Source organism: Coregonus clupeaformis, chromosome 24 (assembly GCF_020615455.1).
Source record: "Coregonus clupeaformis isolate EN_2021a chromosome 24, ASM2061545v1, whole genome shotgun sequence".
NCBI classification, from domain to species: Eukaryota; Metazoa; Chordata; class Actinopteri; order Salmoniformes; family Salmonidae; genus Coregonus; species Coregonus clupeaformis.
Window position 1 is genome coordinate 59,966,306 of NC_059215.1, and position 21,905 is coordinate 59,988,210.

The 21,905-nt window shown below is 47.2% G+C and overlaps 2 protein-coding genes across 5 annotated transcripts; both read left to right on the forward strand.

Annotated features, from left to right (window-relative positions):
* The first annotated feature begins 96 nt into the window (after positions 1-96).
* On the forward strand, positions 97-14,228 carry LOC121579014 (vezatin). 4 transcript variants are annotated; one of them, XM_045207358.1, is made up of 12 exons: positions 97-219; positions 3,411-3,548; positions 7,252-7,341; positions 7,492-7,676; positions 7,870-8,154; positions 8,688-8,846; positions 9,103-9,250; positions 9,472-9,821; positions 10,535-10,728; positions 11,191-11,291; positions 11,404-11,611; positions 11,739-14,228. In XM_045207358.1, the coding sequence occupies exons 1-12, from the start codon at positions 184-186 to the stop codon at positions 12,317-12,319; spliced, it is 2,475 nt and encodes an 824-aa protein (XP_045063293.1). In that variant the 5' UTR covers positions 97-183; the 3' UTR covers positions 12,320-14,228. The 4 variants fall into 4 exon arrangements, with proteins under 4 accessions (XP_045063293.1, XP_045063295.1, XP_045063292.1 ...); XM_045207360.1 differs by having other exon boundaries at positions 8,700-8,846; XM_045207357.1 differs by lacking the exon at positions 97-219 and adding an exon at positions 401-679.
* A 1,469-nt stretch (positions 14,229-15,697) lies between these two features.
* On the forward strand, positions 15,698-21,756 carry LOC121579012 (methionine aminopeptidase 2). The gene is made up of 11 exons (XM_041893300.2): positions 15,698-15,859; positions 16,923-17,024; positions 17,366-17,428; positions 17,741-17,843; positions 18,746-18,907; positions 19,075-19,256; positions 19,378-19,472; positions 19,583-19,679; positions 19,776-19,879; positions 20,354-20,469; positions 20,569-21,756. Exons 1-11 carry the CDS (start codon positions 15,724-15,726, stop codon positions 20,819-20,821), a joined length of 1,413 nt encoding a protein of 470 aa, XP_041749234.2. The 5' UTR covers positions 15,698-15,723; the 3' UTR covers positions 20,822-21,756.
* Positions 21,757-21,905: the final 149 nt, after the last annotated feature.

Consider the following 21,905-nt stretch of genomic DNA (forward strand, 5'->3'; position numbering starts at 1 on the left):
CGAACACTGCGGTTCGCGAGGAAGGGTTGGGCGATTTGGATTGTGGGAAGTGTCGTTTTGCCGAGGAGTTTGTTTTGCGCAGCTAACAGGCGCTAGCAACTGCTTTAATTTTTCACTTCTTGTCATTTACAAACGACTACAATCCCAGAATGCGTAACGGTTGGATATCGATGGCGGAGAGCAATGACTGAGGAGTTTGATGAAGATGTGGTATTTGAGGTTTGTTTTTATTCAGGCACATATGTTCCATTAACGCGTAGTGCAGTGTATCAAGCCCGAGTTTGTATAGGTTTTCTGATTCATTCTGCGTGCTGAAATTGGCGTGGTCGACCAGACTGTCATAGTAGCTGACTCGCTAACGTTAGCTAGCTTATTAGCATGGCCATGAGCAACGTTTGCCATGAGCAACGTTTACCCATTGGCGTTTGGCTACCCCTGTTGTTATGCGTAGCTGAGACATAAATCCGAGCAAAATTGGCCGTGTAGCCTAGTCAATCCTACCTGACTGTTAAGTAGCTTTTCTTATCATGGGGCAGTGTGCTGTTTCATCATCATAGCTGGCGTGGAGCGTGTGTGTCTGGTCGGTGCTTTATGCGACGTAGGAAGGGAATAGCTGTTCGAAACATCTGACAGCCTGATGTGTCAACATGTGCGCCACCGATACCGTCCGAACATGCAAGTGAGTAAGGTTAGCCCATCATGTCATGCTTGGATCGGGGGGTGTCATCATGATAACGTATTATAGGTGGCTCTATCAAGGTAGGCAAATGGCTTGCTATCCAGATGTAGAAGCACGGATATGTTTTGTTTTCTCTCATGCTACGGATGAGGAGCGTCGGCAGCTGGTTGGGAATTGGGTCAGGTGTCTCCTTGGTAAAATTGGAGCATAATGTTGGTTCTTTTTTCTTAATTGTGGGCAAATTGTTGTTATGCCAGTACTGTGTCCTAGAGATAAAAAGTCGCACTTTGCTGCTGCACATCTCTCTATTGTAGGGAGATTGAGGTGGGAGTCTGACCTGGGATGTTGTGATGCAGGACAGTGATTTGCTCATCCCTGCTGGCGACAGACACACACACACACTTCCAGTCAGTCCCACTTTAAGCTGAGCTTTAACACATGATCGTGATGAACGCTCTTTTATGCAAGGTTTTTAGATTATTGTGTTTGTGTTTAATTCCGTCGCTGGATTGGACTAATGGACTTTGGAGCAGATTAGGTGTAAGAAAGGGGATTGAAAGAGGCAAGATGCTTAGGGCCAGAGGGAGATTTAGGGACTGTAGTGCACATACAGTGGGGAAAAAAGTATTTAGTCAGCCACCAATTGTGTAGGTTCTCCCACTTAAAAAGATGAGAGAGGCCTGTAATTTTCATCATAGGTACACGTCAACTATGACAGACATAATGAGGAAAAAAAATCCAGAAAATCACATTGTAGGATTTTTAATGAATTTATTTGCATATTATGGTGGAAAATAAGTATTTGGTCAATAACAAAAGTTTCTCAATACTTTGTTATATGCCCTTTGTTGGCAATGACACAGGTCAAACGTTTTCTGTAAGTCTTCACAAGGTTTTCACACACTGTTGCTGGTATTTTGGCCCATTCCTCCATGCAGATCTCCTCTAGAGCGGTGATGTTTTGGGGCTGTCGCTGGGCAACACGGACTTTCAACTCCCTCCAAAGATTTTCTATGGGGTTGAGATCTGGAGACTGGCTAGGCCACTCCAGGACCTTGAAATGCTTCTTACGAAGCCACTCCTTCGTTGCCCGGGCGGTGTGTTTGGGATCATTGTCATGCTGAAAGACCCAGCCACGTTTCATCTTCAATGCCCTTGCTGATGGAAGGAGGTTTTCACTCAAAATCTCACGATACATGGCCCCATTCATTCTTTCCTTTACACGGATCAGTCGTCCTGGTCCCTTTGCAGAAAAACAGCCCCAAAGCATGATGTTTCCACCCCCATGCTTCACAGTAGGTATGGTGTTCTTTGGATGCAACTCAGCATTCTTTGTCCTCCAAACACGACGAGTTGAGTTTTTACCAAAAAGTTATATTTTGGTTTCATCTGACCATATGACATTCTCCCAATCCACTTCTGGATCATCCAAATGCACTCTAGCAAACTTCAGATGGGCCTGGACATGTACTGGCTTAAGCAGGGGGACACGTCTGGCACTGCAGGATTTGAGTCCCTGGCGGCGTAGTGTGTTACTGATGGTAGGCTTTGTTACTTTGGTCCCAGCTCTCTGCAGGTCATTCACTAGGTCCCCCCGTGTGGTTCTGTGATATTTGCTCACCATTCTTGTGATCATTTTGACCCCACGGGGTGAGATCTTGCGTGGAGCCCCAGATTGAGGGAGATTATCAGTGGTCTTGTATGTCTTCCATTTCCTAATAATTGCTCCCACAGTTGATTTCCTCAAACCAAGCTGCTTACCTATTGCAGATTCAGTCTTCCCAGCCTGGTGCAGGTCTACAATTTTGTTTCTGGTGTCCTTTGACAGCTCTTTGGTCTTGGCCATAGTGGAGTTTGGAGTGTGACTGTTTGAGGTTGTGGACAGGTGTCTTTTATACTGATAACAAGTTCAAACAGGTGCCATTAATACAGGTAACGAGTGGAGGACAGAGGAGCCTCTTAAAGAAGAAGTTACAGGTCTGTGAGAGACAGAAATCTTGCTTGTTTGTAGGTGACCAAATACTTATTTTCCACCATAATTTGCAAATAAATTCATAAAAAATCCTACAATGTGATTTTCTGGATTTTTTTTCTCAATTTGTCTGTCATAGTTGACGTGTACCTATGATGAAAATTACAGGCCTCTCTCATCTTTTTAAGTGGGAGAACTTGCACAATTGGTGGCTGACTAAATACTTTTTTCCCCCACTGTACATAGGGTGCTCTGTTCTCATCTAGGCTTTTAACATGAGCATATTTTTGATCAGGGGAAGTTTAGCCCTTAGCTAACTCACACATGTTTCCCAAAGCCATAGCACACAAAAAATCTAAAGAAAACAAGCAGCTGCACACAGTAAAACAATTAGTTGACCAAGATTTGAGCAGAGAGAATATATTATTTCATTTTCTAGCTTGTCATCTGAGTGACTGTTGGGCAAGATGAACGGGAGAGAGGGTGGAGAATGAGCGTATGATTCCAGACAAGAATAGCTGCCTGTGTATTGGGAAATCTGTAAGAGAGAATTGGGAAGAGCGGGAACAAAAAGCTGATATTTGTCTAAATCTCTCTCCTCCCCATCCTCCTTCTGCCCTTTCACCTATTCTCTCTCTCTCTCTCTCTCTCTCTCTCTCTCTCTCTCTCTCTCTCTCTCTCTCTCTCTCTCTCTCTCTCTCTCTCTCTCTCTCTCTCTCTCTCTCTCTCTCACACTTTCCTGTCTCTCTCTCTTCCCAGAACTCTCCGCTCTTCCACTACCTGCAGGATCTAGGACACACAGACTTTGAGGCATGTCCCACGGTGTCTCAGGAGGACGAGTGTGGAGGAGGAAAGGGGGGGGCGGCCTCCCTCCAGGACAGCCTCTCCAAACCCACAGTGAGTTACCCCCCCACCCACAAACACACCCCTCACTGCTACCATAAGGAACCCCCACTATGATCGCATAGCCTTGGGGTGTTGTGTGTGTGCTTGACCAACTCACTGTACATTCATGCAGGCAGACAGAAAGTAATTACATCTGCTATTGATTCCAAACAATGAAACATATCACACACACACTCACTCATTCACACTCATACCCGGCTGGCGGCAGACAGACAAGACAGTGATCATGGAGGAAAGAGAGCAACATATTCAGAGCAAGGTATTTGTCTGTTCTGCATACACACACTATTGTCCCCTATTCCAGGGATATGCTCTGTCTATTTGGTCAGATTTCTCTATTAATGCTTAGGGGAATTCCTAGTCCTGCTTAGGAAACTCTGTGAATGGAAGAAAGTCATTCTCTCCTTCTCTCTCTCTCTCTCTCTCTCTCTCTCTCTCTCTCTCTCTCTGATTCACTGGGGCTGAATTAGATTACTGATATCTGAAGTGCATTAAACTCTTCTACTGTCATGCTGTAGGGTGTGTACATGTATTTGTCCGACCTTGTGTTTTTACTTGTGTGAACATGTGTATGCCTCTGTGGGACCTTGCTTGTGTGATATGTACTATAATATACATATGCACAATCATAACTCTTTGCTTCGCTAGTAATACTCAGCAACATTTAAATAACAATTTAGAGCCCTCAAGCAATGTTTGAAACATCTTGAACGCACCCCTGTTTCTATTTAGGGGGACAGGGTTCTGGCCAACCCATGGTCACATGACTCTGAGTGCGTTCCTTTTCCTGTTTATGTATTTCTTTCCTCGTAGGACAGGAAATTATGTCACATTAGCCTCCTCCAGGAACTTTCCGTCCGTCCGTGTCATGCTTCCTCTCCGAGAGCCTGTTATTCGGAGGAGCGTTTGGGAATTATTTTCATAGAGGACTCATCATGGATATAACTCATTTAAACATGGAAATTGCCATTGCTATTGGGCATTGCCATCATCCACCATTTTAAAGTAGTCAAGTAGTCAACTGGATGGGGATTCCTTTTGGTTAATGGCAAAGATATGGTTATTCCTTGTCCAACTTCCTGTAGCCCAGATAGAGATGCAGCCAGGGCCAACACAGCCACCCACACTGTGTGTGTGTGTGCGTGTAAACATGGATGATTGCTTGGTGTATATTTGATTTCCAGACAGTCAGAGGCCAACACTGGTTATCTGCTCCTATTTAGCACACACTGGGCCTGTTTAACATACGGTTACATCATGGGCCATCTGTAGTGAAAATGTGTGTGTACATGTGCAAGTATGTGTGTGTGTGCATGTGATGGTGAATGTGTCTGCTAGCAGATGTGTATCAGCCCAAGGTGAAATTAGTATTTTCTGAACCATTGGCCTACATCCTAGAGATTTGTGGAGTGGTGGCATCAGTATCCATACAAATGCATGTTACAGTTACATAATAGTTGTTTTCAAAACGAATTACAGTGTGGAGTAGAATTTAAAGTGCTATTTTAGAATGCTTCTATTATCTGTGGAAATGTCACCCCTGTTCTTCAAAAGAGTAACGCCACCAGAGGGGTGAAAATCATCCACATTTGGGAATGAAATAGGATTTCAAAAACGTTTGATGGCAGGTGGGGCACATTGATGTTGTCATTTTACAGAAATAGATGTCACACTAGACCAGAGCATTGTATGACATCAAAGGAGGTTAGTGAGGAGAAAGGGAGAAATATGGGAATCTGTCAGTGTGCCATCTGAATACAAGGCTCTTTGTGCCACAATTGCCTGCTGACTCTACCAATGGGAATACATATTGCCTTTTTGCATGTGTCATGTCAGATAAGTCAAAAATGAGACAGCTAACTGAAGAGAGCGAGAGAGAAGGCAGGACAAGGTCAGTTGAAGTTTATTGGCAATAAAACCTTCACTGCCAGCCTGCCTAGTCTCCTCCTTCTTGTCATAAGAGAGTGAGATGGAGAGAAGATCAAGCGTTGAGGATTGCTTTATGGTAATATGGCCATAAGATTTAGAATACATACATAATGTCACACAGTCTCTCTTCCTCTCCCTCCTCTCTCCCTCTTTCACTCCCCCTAACTCTCTCTCTCTATCTCTCTGAGTCTCTCTCTCACACACACACACACGTCTTTGCAGAGTGTTTTTTCCATTCTCTGACTCTCTCACACGGCAGACGGGGAGCACAAAGCCTCGGGAATGTTTCCCAGGGTGACGCCAGCAGAATACTAAAAAGCAGGAGCAAGACGGGACCAGGAAATGAACTGTACTTACTAGTGATGTGTTGGTTGTTTGTGTCACTGTGTTTGCATTCCGCTGTCCGTGTGTATGTGTGTTTTTCTGTGTGGCCCGTCTCTGTCTCCTGCCTTAATGTTTGGATAGGGGATATTAGATTGAGATGAGTGAGTAGTAAAGAATGGAAGAGCCTACATGGGCCTCGCAAGAGTTTTTGAGGCCACCGCCTCCCCCTCATGACTAACACACACACACACACACACACACACACACACACACACACTACCCTCTCTCTGGGGGGTGGTTTAGATGCCATGTTCCCTTCCTGCTGTTGTTGGTTGGTCGGTCAGTGTAGCGTGAACGCCCAGTCCTGCAGCTCAGACCCATAATCAATAGCCCTGCAGCCTGCTGGCCAATAACACACTGTGTCCCAAACTCCCAATAACAGTCAGTCAGGGTAGAAAACACACCCAGGCCAGCCTGGATTTATAGTAAGGGTGAAATTGCCCCTAGACGCTGATCTTGGTTCAGTTTTGCATTTTCCACAATGGTTACGGTTAGGATTGGGAGAGGGTAAGCTGATCCTAGATCTTTACCTATTGGAAACTTCTTCATGAGCAACTGTAGGCTGGCTGGAACACTGAATCCTTACAGGCCCGGGTCAAAAATAGTTCACTATATAAAGAGAAAGGCTGCCATTTGGGACCTAACCTGAAATATGCCGCCTTAGTGGTGATGTTGCCTGATAGTACCAATGACTGTATGGGATAGTACTGCTACTTTCCCAAGTAATATAAAATACTGGGAGGAAAATAAGGTATTCTGATCACTAGATTTTGTCACTCGCTGTAGGCATTTTAATTCACTCAGTCTTCACACTATTGTGGTTAAATTATCAGGATTTCTAATATAGACATTTTGGAGAATTGTTTGGTTAAAAGCAGCATATCAAATTGTACAATTTAGTTGGAATGCTCATAATTACTCTGTTTGCTAGTGATTAGAATATAATTCTGTTTACTTTGTTTGTTTACAGTGAATCTCCTCTTGGAGCCTGGCAGACTAGCAACTAGGGGGGAATGGAGGGTGTTTGTGTGTTGGGGGGGGAAGTCGAGACACACACACACACACACACACACACAATCAGTCACTCATTGTTGGTGTCTCAAAGAGCCTGTTTCCTGGGATATGCCCTGGAATGAAGAACATGTTTCTTAGGAATGTGTGTGTGTCTGTTATGAGCATAATTTGTGGTTGATGGCCAGAGCTCATTCCCCAGTGAGTTTGCTCTCACAGATGTAGTAGTCAGTGTTGTCTGCTTCTGCTGTTCGTATGAAGGATGTGTGACTTATTCATTTGCAGAATTATGTCTGGTTGATTACTCTGTTCCCCTTATTAGCTCCAGTCTCTTCCCCGCCTGACCCATTCTCCTCTGTGTTATTGGCAGGGAGGACATCTATGGAGATTGGCTGATGCCTTGTGGAGGCGGAGCCCGTTCCACCAGGCCGCCTCGGCCCATAGGCTGGAGCAGCAGCTGGTAAGGGTCACCATGGAAACCATGGGACTAATCATAGAACCTTAAGTGACTTCATCCCAAAGACACATTCTTATATTCTTTCTCTCTGTGTCCTCTTCCTCTCCCTCCCTCCCTCCATCCCTCTTTCTTTCTCTCTCTCCCTCCCTATAGGACTGTGTGTTTGGCCAGTATGCGGTGCGGTGTATCCTGGACCAGGATGTGTTGCTCCAGGAGGATGTGGAGCTGATCGAGCTATTAGACCCCAGCCTGCTCACCCTTGGCTCCTCGCCCTCCGGCTCGCCCAGACGAGACAACTCCCTGCCCTGCCCGCGCCTCCTCGCCTCACCCTCGCAATGGTACGCCCCAAACACAGATCCTAACATAGTCTCACACACACATACATATCCACATGTACACACAGCAGACACTAACATTCCGTCTCTTTCTGTCTTGGTTTTCTCTCTCTCTCTCGCTCTTTCTCTCTCTCTCTCTCTCTCTCTCTCTCTCTCTCTCTCTCTCTCTCTCTTTCTCTCTCTCTCTCTCTCTCAGGGACGTAGCAATGCTGGTGGGCCTGGCTGCAGTGTTACTAAGCCTGTCCTCTCTCTCTGACGGGGCCTGGTCTCTGGCTGTTATCCCGTGGTGTGCTGCAGTCATGGGCTGGGTGTGGCTGCGAGGGGCGGGGCTGTGGAGACAGGGGAGGATGCAGAGGGCAGCACACGCCCAGGCCTCCGAGCTGCAGACCATGGTGCTGAACAGCAAGGCTCTGACCAGCCTGGCCCGCAAGTCCCTGAGACTACTACAGGAAACAGAGGTCATCTCTCGAGGGTTCACCCTGTAAGTGGACCATTTGATCTACTATCTATCTACTTCATCCATAGTGGTAGTGTGCATCCACACCTTCCTACTCATATTGTGTGCATGCTAATCCTGCTGTGAGTCTATACTCCTCCCCCAACGTTAGTGTCCACTTTCACCCACTAGCACTTTCATCTACCCAACTACAAGGTTAGCACTTAGGCTAGTACCTATTATTATCCTAGGTTATCTTTACCTGCAGTGCCCACTTTTTACCTGTCCCTGCCTGTTCCACAGCCCGTTCCTCCCTACCCTAACGTCTGTTTTACTGTTCAGTCTCTGTAGTATTGTCGGTAGGACAACATGGTCACTGTATTCGTCTCCATCTGTTATCGTCTTGTTTGTTTTGTGATAGTATTTTGTCATAACCGTGTCATATGTTGTTAGCCTGTCCTGTTGTGTCTCAGTTAGTCATAAACGGATTATTAGCATGTCGTTAGCATGTCGTGTTGCGAGTGCTGCCCTGCCTCTCTGGGACGTCTGCACAGTTGTATCACATTTCACTTGTCAAGTCTGCTCGACAGGGTGAGTGCATCCAGCTCCTTTAGCAGGGCAGGGCTGGGGGCGGGGCCACGGGGGCAGCAGCTGATTGGCCTGCGGAAGGCGGTGTACCGGGCGCTCCGCTCAGCCTTCAGAGCCTCCCGCCGAGCCACCTGCCACATGCTCAAAGCATATCCTTCACACACACACACACACAGAGATAGAGAGGATAAGGTGTTCATTTTCAAATAGAGAAGGGATATTGCCAGACTAAACGTATGCAGGAATTAAACAATACAAGCACTAAAGATTGATTTCTACCAGTAACCCTTTGGTATTACCCTTGAGTGAATGTGTGTTAGGATATATTCTGTTTGACCAATTGGCGGGTCATTTAGTATATGAGTGTCAATCTGTGAGCTGATGGGCTCCTTAACTCGTACCCACTTACCCCCTGAACTCTGAGATCGACAATGTGACCAACTACGTGTCTGCGGTGCCTCTGAAGGAGCTGGGGATGGGCCTGGGGACAGAGCACCTGACTGACGAGGAGGCACAGGAGCTCACCGATGACTACAGCCTCCCTGCCCTCAAGGTGAGTGAGTGAGTGAGTCAGTCAGTGAGAAATTCAGAAGTGTCTTGCTTTTATAAAGACAGTGGAGGAAAGAGCATGATGAAAAAGAAAGGAAGAAAGATAGATGGAAGAGATCATTTAGATGCAGGTCGATGGTGAAATGACAGACAATAGGTTCAGGGCATTGTCAGAGTGATTGTGTTAGCTACTCTGTTTGTCCCTGTGGGCTTGCTGTCCTCCAGGTGCTGTTCCAGCTGTGGGTGGGGCAGAGCTCAGAATGTTTCCGTCGATTGGCCCTGCTACTGTCGTCACGACGACTGGAGGAGCCCAGGGAAGACTGGGTCGAAGGTGAAACCCCTCCTCCGCCCATACATCGCTCTGTTGCCACGGTGACACAGCCTCTCCACGGTGCCCTGGCCAGTTGCCTAGGTGACCTGCAGCGTAGCTATGAGTTCCACCGGTACTTTGAGACGCAGCACCGGACGCAGGGCTCGGACAGGGTGGGGCGCGCTCGACAGAAATGCAGAGAGCTCAACGCACTGCACACGTCTGTACGCAGCCTGCAGCTGCATCTCAGGGCCCTGCTCAACGAGTGAGTCAAACCTAACCCCTTAGTCAACCCTCACCCTCCTAACCCTAACACCTGTTACTCCATACCCTCCTCACCCCTCAGTCTAAAGGCGTCAGTATGTTTCAGTTCGGCTGGCGCCTATCCGAGAAATGAACGAGTGTGTTCGCATACTCCCTTAAAAGACCTTCACTTGAAAAACTTGAAAAAGCGACAATAGTACTGTTTGTCCATTTTGAGACGCCGTAGCCAGTATACACTTCATCAAAATAGTCAGAAATCTGTCATTAATTTGGATGTTTTTGTCGAGGAGATCTTAGTCATGCAATTTTACATCTAACTAAGATGTTTGGTGCAGTATTTCTCAATGAAGAAATGTGCATGAAAACGAGTCTTCTCTCGTTGAATAACAACAGACTATTGAAGAATCCCTACTGTTGACCAATCACCGACGAAGGTGCGTAGACTTCGGCTATCAAGTTCGGCTTGCCTCTAAAAAAATTTGTGTGCCCGAACAGCCGGGAAAGAAAACTCTTACCAAAGTCCAAAACAAACAAAAACGTCTCAATGTTGTCATAATAAATGCACAAACTTGTCTGAACTGTTTCCGCTGGGAAGCATGCGGACGCCTTTAGCCCCTTTTCCATACCCCACTCACCCCATCCTCCTCTCCCATCCTCTCCTCACCCCTCCTCCCCTAACCCTCCCCTCATCTCATCTCCTCTTCCACTCACTAGGATGATTATCCTGGAGGATGACCTGGAGAAGCTGATGGTGACCAAGGAGGCGGTGGAGGTGACTGTGGAGGGCTACCAGGACATCCAGGAGCGTCTCAGTCACCTGCAGCCCCACATGCAGGCCAGCGCCGGATGCTGGGAGGACACCGTGGGCCAGGTGGAGCGCATGCTGAGGAGAGCTAACACCTGCCCAGGTGAAGAAAGGTTGCAGGTGTTACACACACTACCTTTATTAGGCTTAGGTAGTTAACGCAGCTGACCAGTTGAGGTGACAGGACCTGATGTTGGGTCTGAATACTGGACCCCCCAGGTTTCCATGGTTACAGTGGAGGGGTTATTTTTAGTCAGGACCCCCCCCGCCCAGCACAGAGACTATTCAGAGTCAGAGAGGAAGTGGCTCCTTCAAATATAGGATAAGAACTAGAGCTTGCATGGGAGGGAGGGAACAATGACCTAGTTTCACCACAGACTGTTTCAGCACATTGTAGAGGTCTACTCTTTGGGAGCAGGGAGCAGGTTGACTGACTCAAGAGAGCTGAACACGGTTTAAACAAACAGATAATTGTATAAAGTGGTATGTCTGCATTTGAGTGTGTGTGTGTGTATACTTACCTGTATGTGTGTGTAATGTGTTCTATTCATCCTGTCTCTTTCAGGAACTCCTGAGGGTCCAGAGCAGTGTCTCCCTCCTGTGCCCTGCACCCCTGTCCCAACCTACACCCTCATCCTGGACAGGGACCCTGTGCCTGAGGAGCAGGTACTGAACCTCATACCTCACTGTGGATCTACACACACATACACACACACAACTAGGTGCCTGTATTGTGTGTCTATGTGTAATGGGTCTTTCCTGCCCTCTGATTGGCCAGGAGCTGGAAGCGTACGTGTCGGACTCAGAGGATGAGAACGGGTGGGCGGGGTCGGTGGTTGACATGCTGTCTCCCGAGGAACGAGAGCGCCAGCGGCGGGAGAGGGAGGAGTCTCGGCGTGTCCTATCGGAGCTCAAAGCCGTGCTGGGCCAGCGGGCGTCCGAGGGCGAGAGAAGGAAGTGGAAACAGCTGCTCTTCAACGACCAAGGTATCTCTCCTCCTACCCACAATGCACCTCTCTGCCTCTGCCGCTCCTTTAGTTCTCTGTCTCTCTCTCTTTCTCTCATTTGGTGTGATCATTTAATGATGATGTTTTACTTCCTTTTGTCTCCTAGCGGCGGCGATGCCTATCGTTTCCGGGGTAACGTCAGCAGAATCTTCTACAGAATCTCAGACTCCCTCCGACCCATTGGACACTCTGACACTTGTGGGCATGGCCAAACCAGGTGTTGCCGAGGGAAACCACCTATTGGACAGGCTGAACAACGAGGAGGAAGACGAGGTCAGGGACGAGTGCCCCCTCACAGAGGCAGAGGAAAAAGCACTTACAGAGTTCTGCTGTGGTGAGGCGGAGGAAAAGGGGGAGGAGGGTGAAGGTGGGGCTTCAGTCCCAGATAGGACAGGCGGGGCGCAGCTCTACCAATACGACGGGCTGCCTGACGAGGGGGCAGGACTGAACGGGCCCGACCTTCTATTGCAGCCCCGGATTCCCGCCATCACGGTGATGGACAGGCTGACGGAACTACACGGCTCGGCGATGCTCAGCTTTAATTCCGCCCTCGCCGCCCAGGTGGCGGCACATTCGCACACCTTCGCCAACATGGAGGAGCAGACGTTTGGAGACAGCGGAGAAGAAGAAGGGGTAGAGGGAGAGAGGCGTTCGCTACCTGATGGACAGACAGCTGAGAAGGACTAGAGCCTAAACCCTCCTGCTTTACGGAGCTTTGAACAGAACAGATATGGATAGACAGCCAGGGTTCCTGTATTTATGTCTGACCCCACTCCAGGGTTATTTATTGCGGCTTTCCGTTTCCTTGGCTCCATGGGTCTCTGTCATGTCTTCATCGGTGTGTGTGCATGACTGGGTGAGTGCATGCGTGTGAGTGAGAAAGCATTGTGTGTATGCGAGAGAGCATTGTGTGTATGCGAGAGAGCATTGTGTGTATGCGAGAGAGCATTGTGTGTATGCGAGAGAGCATTGTGTGTATACACAATGTCTGAGTGTCTTTGTGAGTTTTAAGAAGAGCACTACACCACCTCCTGTTACACTCCTCCACCCATCCGTCCATACTTTACCCACAATTCCCCTGTGGCCACTCTCCTGTGCTACTCAGGTACCAGAACCACAACACAAACTCTGACCTCACCGTCACAAGGTGTTCAGTTTAATCCATCCCCTGTAGCTGTTAGAGGCAGAGAAACTTGGTTATAGCATCAAATACATTTTCTCTAACTATTGACCAGTACCTTTCCATGATATGTCAACGTTGCCTAACAGTTTAGCATATTGGTGTCTGATTCAAAAAGCCTAATTAGCTAAATCATTATTATTATTTTTACCACATCACTTCCTGTATGACTCCTGTATTGAAAAGTAGAGTCTGATGTGTGGTTGCTCTGTTGAATGTGTGCCCGACAGCCCAGGGTAGAATGCTCAGGTACTGAATCACTGACCGTGGGCTGAATGTAAGATGTTACTATACACACACACACACACACACACACACACAGATGTTACTGCACACACACACCACACTGTAAAAGGGGAAGGAGGGGTACATTTCAAAGAGAGCAGGGGGAAAGCTATTTTTATTATCACTGTTTTATTTCTGGTCTGCCTCTCTGAGTCTGCACTTATACGCACTCTTCAACTCACTAGGAATGGCCCTGTAACTGCAAAGATGTGTTGGCTAAAACACCTGTCACTCAACCAACAGCAACCAATGAGCAGACAGAGACATCAGAGAGAAGGGTGGACATAGTTGACCTTGTAAAATGGACTAGCCTACCAGATTTGGAAATATTTTGATATATTGAGTGTTGTTTTTATTTGAGAGATGAATATGGTCAGGCAGTGGATTGCTGTGAAATGAAATTCATCCCCATCCACTAATGAACCAAACACATTCACAGTGCTTATTTCCCCAATGGTCTCGTCAAGTGCTCCTCTCATGCTCATCTGATGCAGGATACAGGATCAATGATGCTCCAATGAAGAGTCTGTAGGGGATGATAACTGGGTGATTATTGAGGTAAAGTGTTGTACTACCTCATGCCACCTCTACTGCACCTACTATGAAATCTGTTCCGCTGGTGTCTAACTCCATACCTACTACATGTATCTCAAATCTGAATGGTCTGCTGTGTCAGAACGTTTTGGTTCTGTCTTGTGTATAACTGTAAATGTTTCTATGGAGATTGTACCATTGTATCTCTCTCCCATGTCTCGGCATCTGTGTTTCCATAACGCTCACTCACTAGAATGTGATCCAACTCTATTGATTTGGGGATTGAGTTTGGGACAGTTATTACGGAGTGTCCTGGAATGCTACTATCGGTGATTACAATTAATTTGAGTGATGATCGATGATGATGATGATCGAAGGACAGCATGTGCTTATTGACTGCACTGATGATTCCGCTTGTGTGTGTCAGGGGGTGTCTGACCACCCTGAGGTGCCCCCCTCCCCGTCCTTCCCCCTCACCGTGTCTGCCTTGCCTTGTCTTGCCCTACAGTCCTCCACCATATGTCCCCTTCCTGAAGTGAGTTCTGTCCCTCCTACATTTAATTTGTAAAATAAAATGCTATTCTGGAGCTGACTGTCTTTTGTCTCTCTTTTCATATCGGTCTCTTTCTTTCCGTCTTTCTCAGCTGCCTGAGACTGACCCTAACCCCAGGGGGAAGGGGGAGGAGAGGAGTGGTAGGGGGTGAGGGTCAGGGTAGTGAGGGTTACCTGATATATTTTGTGGAGTCCCAAATTTGTCTGACCTAGAACAGCTGGTGATCCCTGTACCACATGTAAGACCCCAACCCAGCGCACAGACACACACACACACGTACCTCTCACACATTTAAATGCATTTAGCTGTTGTGAATAGTCCCATGTTAACGTCCAATACAATTAGTGTGTGAAACTGAAACCTCAAGGGTCTGTCTGAGGTAGACCAAACAGCACCTTAGCTATTTTGTGTGTCCCTATGGGAGTGTGTCCCCCCTTTCCCCCCCCTGTGGGAGTGTGTTCCACCATTCCCTTGGACAGCCCCTCTAGTATCAGCCACCCTGTGAAACACAAGACCAATCAGCCCATTCAGACTGCAGGAGAACAGAAAGAGAGAGGGCTGTCTGACATACTTACTGAGGATGGTTTCCCCTGGTATGGAAGTACAGAAGGAGGCATTATTAGGGGCAGAGCAAAAACGTCCATCCTCACACTGTGAAAGCCACATTGGGACTGAACAGAGCAGCAGTGTGTGTCTCCAACAACCCAGCTGTCCAATCATTTTAGAATGTTGTACTTTCATTCCTCTCTCCCAAAATAACCATTGACCACGGAGCAGGCAGGCACGGCTTCATGTCTTTATTGAATTAGCCTCAGCATCCTTATACATGCAGCAGGCTGCATGTCAATACTCTGAACTGGCTTCCTCTCCTAATGTCCAGAGACTCCAGATGAATGGTGAAACTGAATGGTGGAAAATGTATGCACTCACTAACTTTAAGTCGCTCTGGATAAGAGCGTCTGCTAAATGACTAAAATGGAAATGGAAATGGAAGCCTACTACTGGGGATTTGCTGCTTCCTCACCTGGCTTTCCCAGTTCTCCCAGATCAGGGAAGGGAAGGAGCCAAGGGCAGGGAGCATGGAGTCTGCAATTCTTGAGAGAATTTGGAAGCTGGTAGCCATAGAGTTATTGTTGTGTGGTGACTGAAGATTATAAAATTGCTCCTGCTCCTGGAATAAATGTATGGAAATATGGGCCCTTCTCCAAATAGCTTGTTACCTAAGATTAATACAATGCTGCCATCTAGCGGCCAAACTTTTTCTTAGTCGTAATAATAAAAAATCAAGGTTATTAAGATGTATAGTACAACATACATTCACATATTGTTATAACAAATAAACCAGGTTTGTTGAATCCGGGCTGTTCACTGTGTATGATATTTTGTCTCTGGAGATACATATTTTAGGAGAATTGTGATGGTGATCCATGAATTAATTCCTACATCAATTTTGCATTGAGTGAGCACAGCACGCGCTCAGCTGATTCCGCAAGTTTCCCACAAACCACCGCGCTTCCTTTTCCACTAACGCCTGCAATCATGGCGGATGTGGTGCAGGAGCAGGTACCGGAGCAGAAGCTCGAAGAGGAGACGGTCCTGAACGGAGATGCAGAAGAGAAAGAGGAGGTAGCCAAGAAGAAGAAGAAAAAGAAGAAGAAGAAGTCGGTAGCCCCCGGTAAGAGTTGCGGACAGGCCAGTTACCGCTGAGCCGTGTATGGATGAGTGTGCCTTGTGAAACATGCGCCAGGCCTTATGAAACACGCCTCGCTCTCATTACACACCCGTAGCTAGATAGCTAAGCATGGGGCGAGACTTCTGTCAACCCGACCACGAGGCCGAAATGTCAGTAAACAGACGGAAGTAGTCATACAAACAAACGTAGTAGTTAGTTAGTTAGATATCTTGCTAGCTTAGTTCGTAGTCCTTTGCTGGCATGTGCCAGAAGTCGCTAGCAATTTCAAAGCCAAATTTGCTTGTTTCATAATGTGTGGTGGAATGCTGTCATGTTAACGTTAGCTTTCTTACATAAGGTAAACGCCAGAATACAGGTTGACTTCGATCTTGAGGTTGTAACTATCACAGACTATGATCTGTTTCATAATAATGTATATATTTAACACTAACTAGTTACGCATGATTGACAACCAAGATTGGCCCGCTGTTGGCTAGCTAGCTATGAAACGTCAAGAAACTGTTTGATTCAGACAGCATGTTCACTGAACTCTGCGAACTTACTGCTGACATAACGTTATCCTCTCAGCATGTGCTATTTAGAGCAACCTGTCTTCTTGTAACAACGTCAACTAGCTACAGCTCGCATGAATTCTTCTAATGGATGTCAGATGGTTGCCCTTTAAATTGACATACACAACATTTAACTTGTAATGTCCCCTCGTTCGTTACAGCGTGTTTACATAAGTAAATCAAGCTTAGCTGCGTGTGCTGGACCCAAGGTTATACACAGACGTTAATACTCTCCCCTCTCCTGCCAAGTCCCAGACCTAAGGGATGCACTTTGCGGGATGGGATCATTGTCCACTGTCCAAAAGCATCACTTCCCCGCTGGACAGTACCTTCCCTTGCACGCACATAACACATCTTCCCCTCCCCTGTGTCTCCTGGATGCTCGCTGTTGTGTGTGATGGAGCTGTAGTCGCCATGGCCGCCATGACGTGGTTAGTATGATGTATAGGATGAGCTCACCAGTGTGTATCTGTCTCTGCGTTTTATGACTGCAGCAGCCGGCACTGAGGCTGAGGGCGATGGAGTGGCTGAAGTCACACAACAGCTGGAGAAGCAGGCTCTGGAGGACAAAGAGAAAGAAGAAGACGTGGAGGATGGTAAGACATCGTAACAGTACTCCACTCTAGCCTAGTACTAGGCAGCCCCTGACCTAGAACCACATGGGCCGAGCTCCAACCATGGCTCCTCACACCCTGCTGCGGAGCACCTGAGCTGGGTTCAGTCCTGTCGTTGCTCCCCGTAACCCAAATCTGTCAAATCCTAAACCTTAACCATCCCATGTCTGACCCATAAGGACGTAAGTCTATCTCCAGCACAGAGATGACCTTACACATAACTACTTACACATCTACCAATACATGGCCTGCTGGGAGCTGATAAACTCTGGTGTTACATTACATGTGACAAATGACTTCAAATTCCTCCCTATTTCTCTCAGATGGAGACGAGGGGGAGAACTCAGCAGGCAAAAAGAAGAAGAAGAAGAAAAAGAAGAAAGGACGTGAGTTGGTCTTATTTCCTTGGACACTTGAGAGTTCTGACTTTCACTTTGTCTGGTCATGTATAGGGTGCAGTGGGAGAGTAGCCTATGATCTAGTGATGGATATGACTGGCTGGCTCTCTGCCATACTGCTGCACTCTGGAGCATTACCATAACCCTGCAGCCCCCCTCAGGTCCTCAGGCTAATGGGCACACTTTGCTTTTCCCAGAATATTGCTGTCACCTCAGGAATTACAAGTCAAACTTTCTAGCTAGTTTATGAACTGGTAATGAACGGTTATGTGACTGATTGTTTCTTCCTGTCTTTCACAGCCAAAGTTCAGACTGACCCTCCATCTGTGCCCATCTGTGAGTTGTATCCAAGTGGAGTTTTCCCCATCGGTCAGGAATGTGAATACCCCCCATTACAGGATGGGTAAGATTCATACACGCACTCATACACAATCTCACAAACACCTACTCTTGGCTTAGTGTGTGGTTCGTACCTGGTTAGTGTGGTAGCGGTGCCCAGCCTCTTATTTCCCAAGCACTATGTTATACTAGAGTGGCAGCTCCTCTGATCATCATGCTATACCTGTCCCAGCTGCAACACAAACTGGTAGCTACCAGAGAGACCGGGGAGGGAGCTTTTCAGGTTTGAGTTTGTTCTGAAATAAACAGTGCTGCCTGGCGTATATGCATCAGTCAGTGTGCTTATCAAACAGAAGTGACAGGGTGATTCTTCACCTTGGATCTCTTCACTGATGTGAAACTCATTGACATAAAGGGCTCTTAAAGATGTGCTATGCAGAAATCACGCCGCCATTTCCTGGTTGCTAAAATTCTAAAAGTTCACCTAATTTCAGTTTGTGACAAAACAAGCAAGTATAGTGTAGAGAATCATTGTACCATCTAAACTGCTGTGAAATATATTTTCATAACCAAAAATATTGTATTTTCAGCTGTTTGGAGCTGGTGTACAAAACCGAAAGTAAAAGATGCAAAAACGAAACTTACCGGGAAGCATAGAAATAGCGCACATAGAACAGATCTACCGCTTCTTAGACTTGCTTTCAATGAGAATGACAGATCTATAACACACAGTTTGATTTATCATCTAGTCATGCTTGCATTGATTCCCCTGGGTGGTGGAGCAGGATTAAGATGTATGCGTGTACACTAACTTCGTTGTTGATCCCCCGGGTAGTCGTGCAATGACAAAATGTTTGTGTGTGCTAACCTCATTGCTGATTCCTCCTTGTGAATCACACACACAGTGATGGGAAGAAGTGTGTGTGCGCTGACCGCTAACCTTGTTGCTTATTCCCCTTGGTGCAGGCGTACCGCGGCGTGGAGGACCACCAATGAAGAGAAGCGGGTTCTGGACAAGGCCAATGAGGAGGTGTGGAGCGACTTCAGACAGGCTGCTGAGGCCCACAGACAGGTCCGCCAGCACGTCCGCAGCTTCATCAAACCTGGCATGACCATGATCGACATCTGGTGAGCCTTCATCATCATCACAGCTGAGATGTTGCTTCCTATTCTCTTTCTATTTGTCAGTCTTTTCCCCTTGCATTCCATCTCTCTTTTGCATACATCCGTTCTTGCGCTTTCATCCCATCTCTTTCTTTATAACTAATTTCTCTCTGTGTGTGTGTGTGTTTCAGTGAGCGGTTGGAGAACTGTTCTAGGAAGTTGATCAAGGAGAATGGTCTGAGTGCAGGCCTGGCCTTCCCTACCGGCTGCTCTCTGAACAACTGTGCAGCTCACTACACCCCTAACGCCGGAGACCCCACCGTGCTGCAGTACGACGACGTCTGCAAGATCGACTTCGGAACACACATCAACGGTACACCCATGCCACAGTACACGCATCAAAACATACTTGACACATAAACATATACAAACGCATATCAACTAGCCACTCAGACCCGTAGGATGCTGTGCTCACTCCCACTGTGTGTTTTCAGGTCGGATCATTGACTGTGCCTTCACCGTCACCTTCAACCCAAAGTATGACAAACTGCTCGAGGCCGTGAGAGACGCCACCAATACTGGAATCAAGGTCCGACATCCATTCACACACCATCCATTTCTGAGGCCCATTGATATAATTTGACATAAGTGTAGTTCAGATGTTCAGTCTCATCTCAATCATGCTTCATCATTCTGCAGTGTGCTGGAATCGACGTGCGTCTGTGTGATGTTGGCGAGAGAATTCAGGAAGTGATGGAGTCGTACGAGGTGGAGATTGATGGCAAAACATACCAAGGTACTGAGCTACTGAACACACACACACAGTGAATTTGTGGTTGTAATTTATGATCAAAGATAATTACTCACAAATGTAAATTTGGATAATTTCCAGTGAAGCCAATCCGAAACCTGAACGGCCACTCAATCGGCCAGTACAGGATACATGCCGGCAAGACTGTCCCCATCGTCAAAGGAGGAGAAGCTACCAGGATGGAGGTGTGTATCTCTTACTGATGCTACAATTGAGCGTTTGATGAGCAATGAGGGAGATGGTGAGGTTAGAAAGGGCTGCAGAGTAATGATGTGCTGTGGGAGGGTGACCGAGTAATGATGCTGAGTAATGATGTGCTGTGGGAGGGTGACCGAGTAATGATGCTGAGTAATGATGTGCTGTGGGAGGGTGACCGAGTAATGATGTGCTGTGGGAGGGTGACCGAGTAATGATGCTGAGTAATGATGTGCTGTGGGAGGGTGACCGAGTAATGATGCTGAGTTAATGGTGTGCTTAAGGACCGTGCCAGGTCCAATTAGCCAGTAACGCAATACCTGTACACCTGAATTGGTGTCGTCGATGTTCAATGAATTTCTATAACACAGGATTGCCTGCCCCTGTGTATTTGGTTGACTGCAGCAATGTCTTCCTACCCCAATAAGTGTGTCCTTTTCTGACTACCTCTTTTGCACCACCAGGAGGGAGAGGTGTATGCCATCGAGACCTTTGGCAGCACAGGGAAGGGGGTGGTCCATGATGACATGGAGTGTTCTCATTACATGAAAAACTTTGATGTGGGACACGTCCCAATCAGGTAAGTTGGTTGTCTGTGTGAACACTGGACTGTGTTGGGCAGCTGTGAGACTGTTTATTCCACAGAGGTTGTACCCTCTCTCTCACTTCCTCCCCCCAGACTCCCCCGGGCGAAGCACCTGTTGAACGTGATCAACGAGAACTTTGGCACGCTGGCATTCTGCCGGCGCTGGCTGGACCTGCTGGGGGAGAGCAAGTACCTGATGGCCCTGAAGAACCTGTGCGACCTGGGCATCGTGGACCCCTACCCCCCGCTCTGCGACACCAAGGGCTCCTACACCGCCCAGTTCGAGCACACCATCCTGCTTAGGCCCACCTGCAAGGAGGTGGTGAGCCGAGGAGACGACTATTGAATACTGAACCCAACCTCATTCAAACCGCACCACAACCCCTCCCCTTTCACCCCCCCCAATACAGAGAATACACACTGAACCATCTGCCTGCACTCTAACAGAAAAACAGCATCTAAATACAGGACCTTGCTTTGGTCTCTTCTTTCTCCTGCCTTGGCAGAGCAGCCAGTAAGGGCTTTGAAAAATGCTGCTGTAAGGTACCCCACAATGCATTTCTACCGCTACTTAAGAGCGAGCATGGAGGGACTGGCTTACGTAGCAGCGGCTGAATCTTTTTTTCCTCTTTTCTTTTGGTGACATTGAACCACAAAGCTTAGTCGTAATTTTCCCCCTTGCTAGAGGGATCTGTGGACACAGTGGGGTCTCTGCAATCTTCTGAAGCCAGACCTGCCATAGAATATCAAATAAACTGTTACAGTTCAACTGCTTAGAACCCCCAGTATTTAGATCCTTACCAAAATAAGTATCCTCCTCTCCCTCTAAGTATGCCCAGGGCCTGGAGTGTTTCCTCATGTGACCTGATCAGGAAAAACTCCTGGCCCTTACGGCTATACAGTTCCTGGTTCAGACTGCGGTCTTTCAGCCTGACCCTACAGTGTTCTGGTCATTAGTAACAGTCAGGACCCAGTCACTCGGTTGGTGGTAGGCTGGATCGATTGCTCGTCAGAACCCTGAAATTGTACAATTCTTCCGCTTTTGAGTTCTGGGTGGGAACGATGACTAGAAAACCATGCATCTATAGCTGTATGTTTGGCTTCATTATACCGCTACAGGGAGGGGACTCTGCACTCCGCTCCTCCAGTATTTATTTCTTAGATATTTGTAAAATATCTTTGAAATGGCTGCTGCCACTATGTGTACCACTTAATTTTGAATTCCCTGGAAATGTTTTTGTAAGAAGAAAATTATTGAAATAAAAAATGTTGCTCTCTGTATTCCTTCACTGAGAAGATAGTCTTAATTGGCTGATGGTGGTTGGAAGGATGAGTCCTCTGTTCCTACGCAACCTTGCAGGCATCCAGTAGATTCTAGCAGAGGAAGATGTGAGATTTCACTCGCCAAAATCTGTCCAAAGCATTTCTAT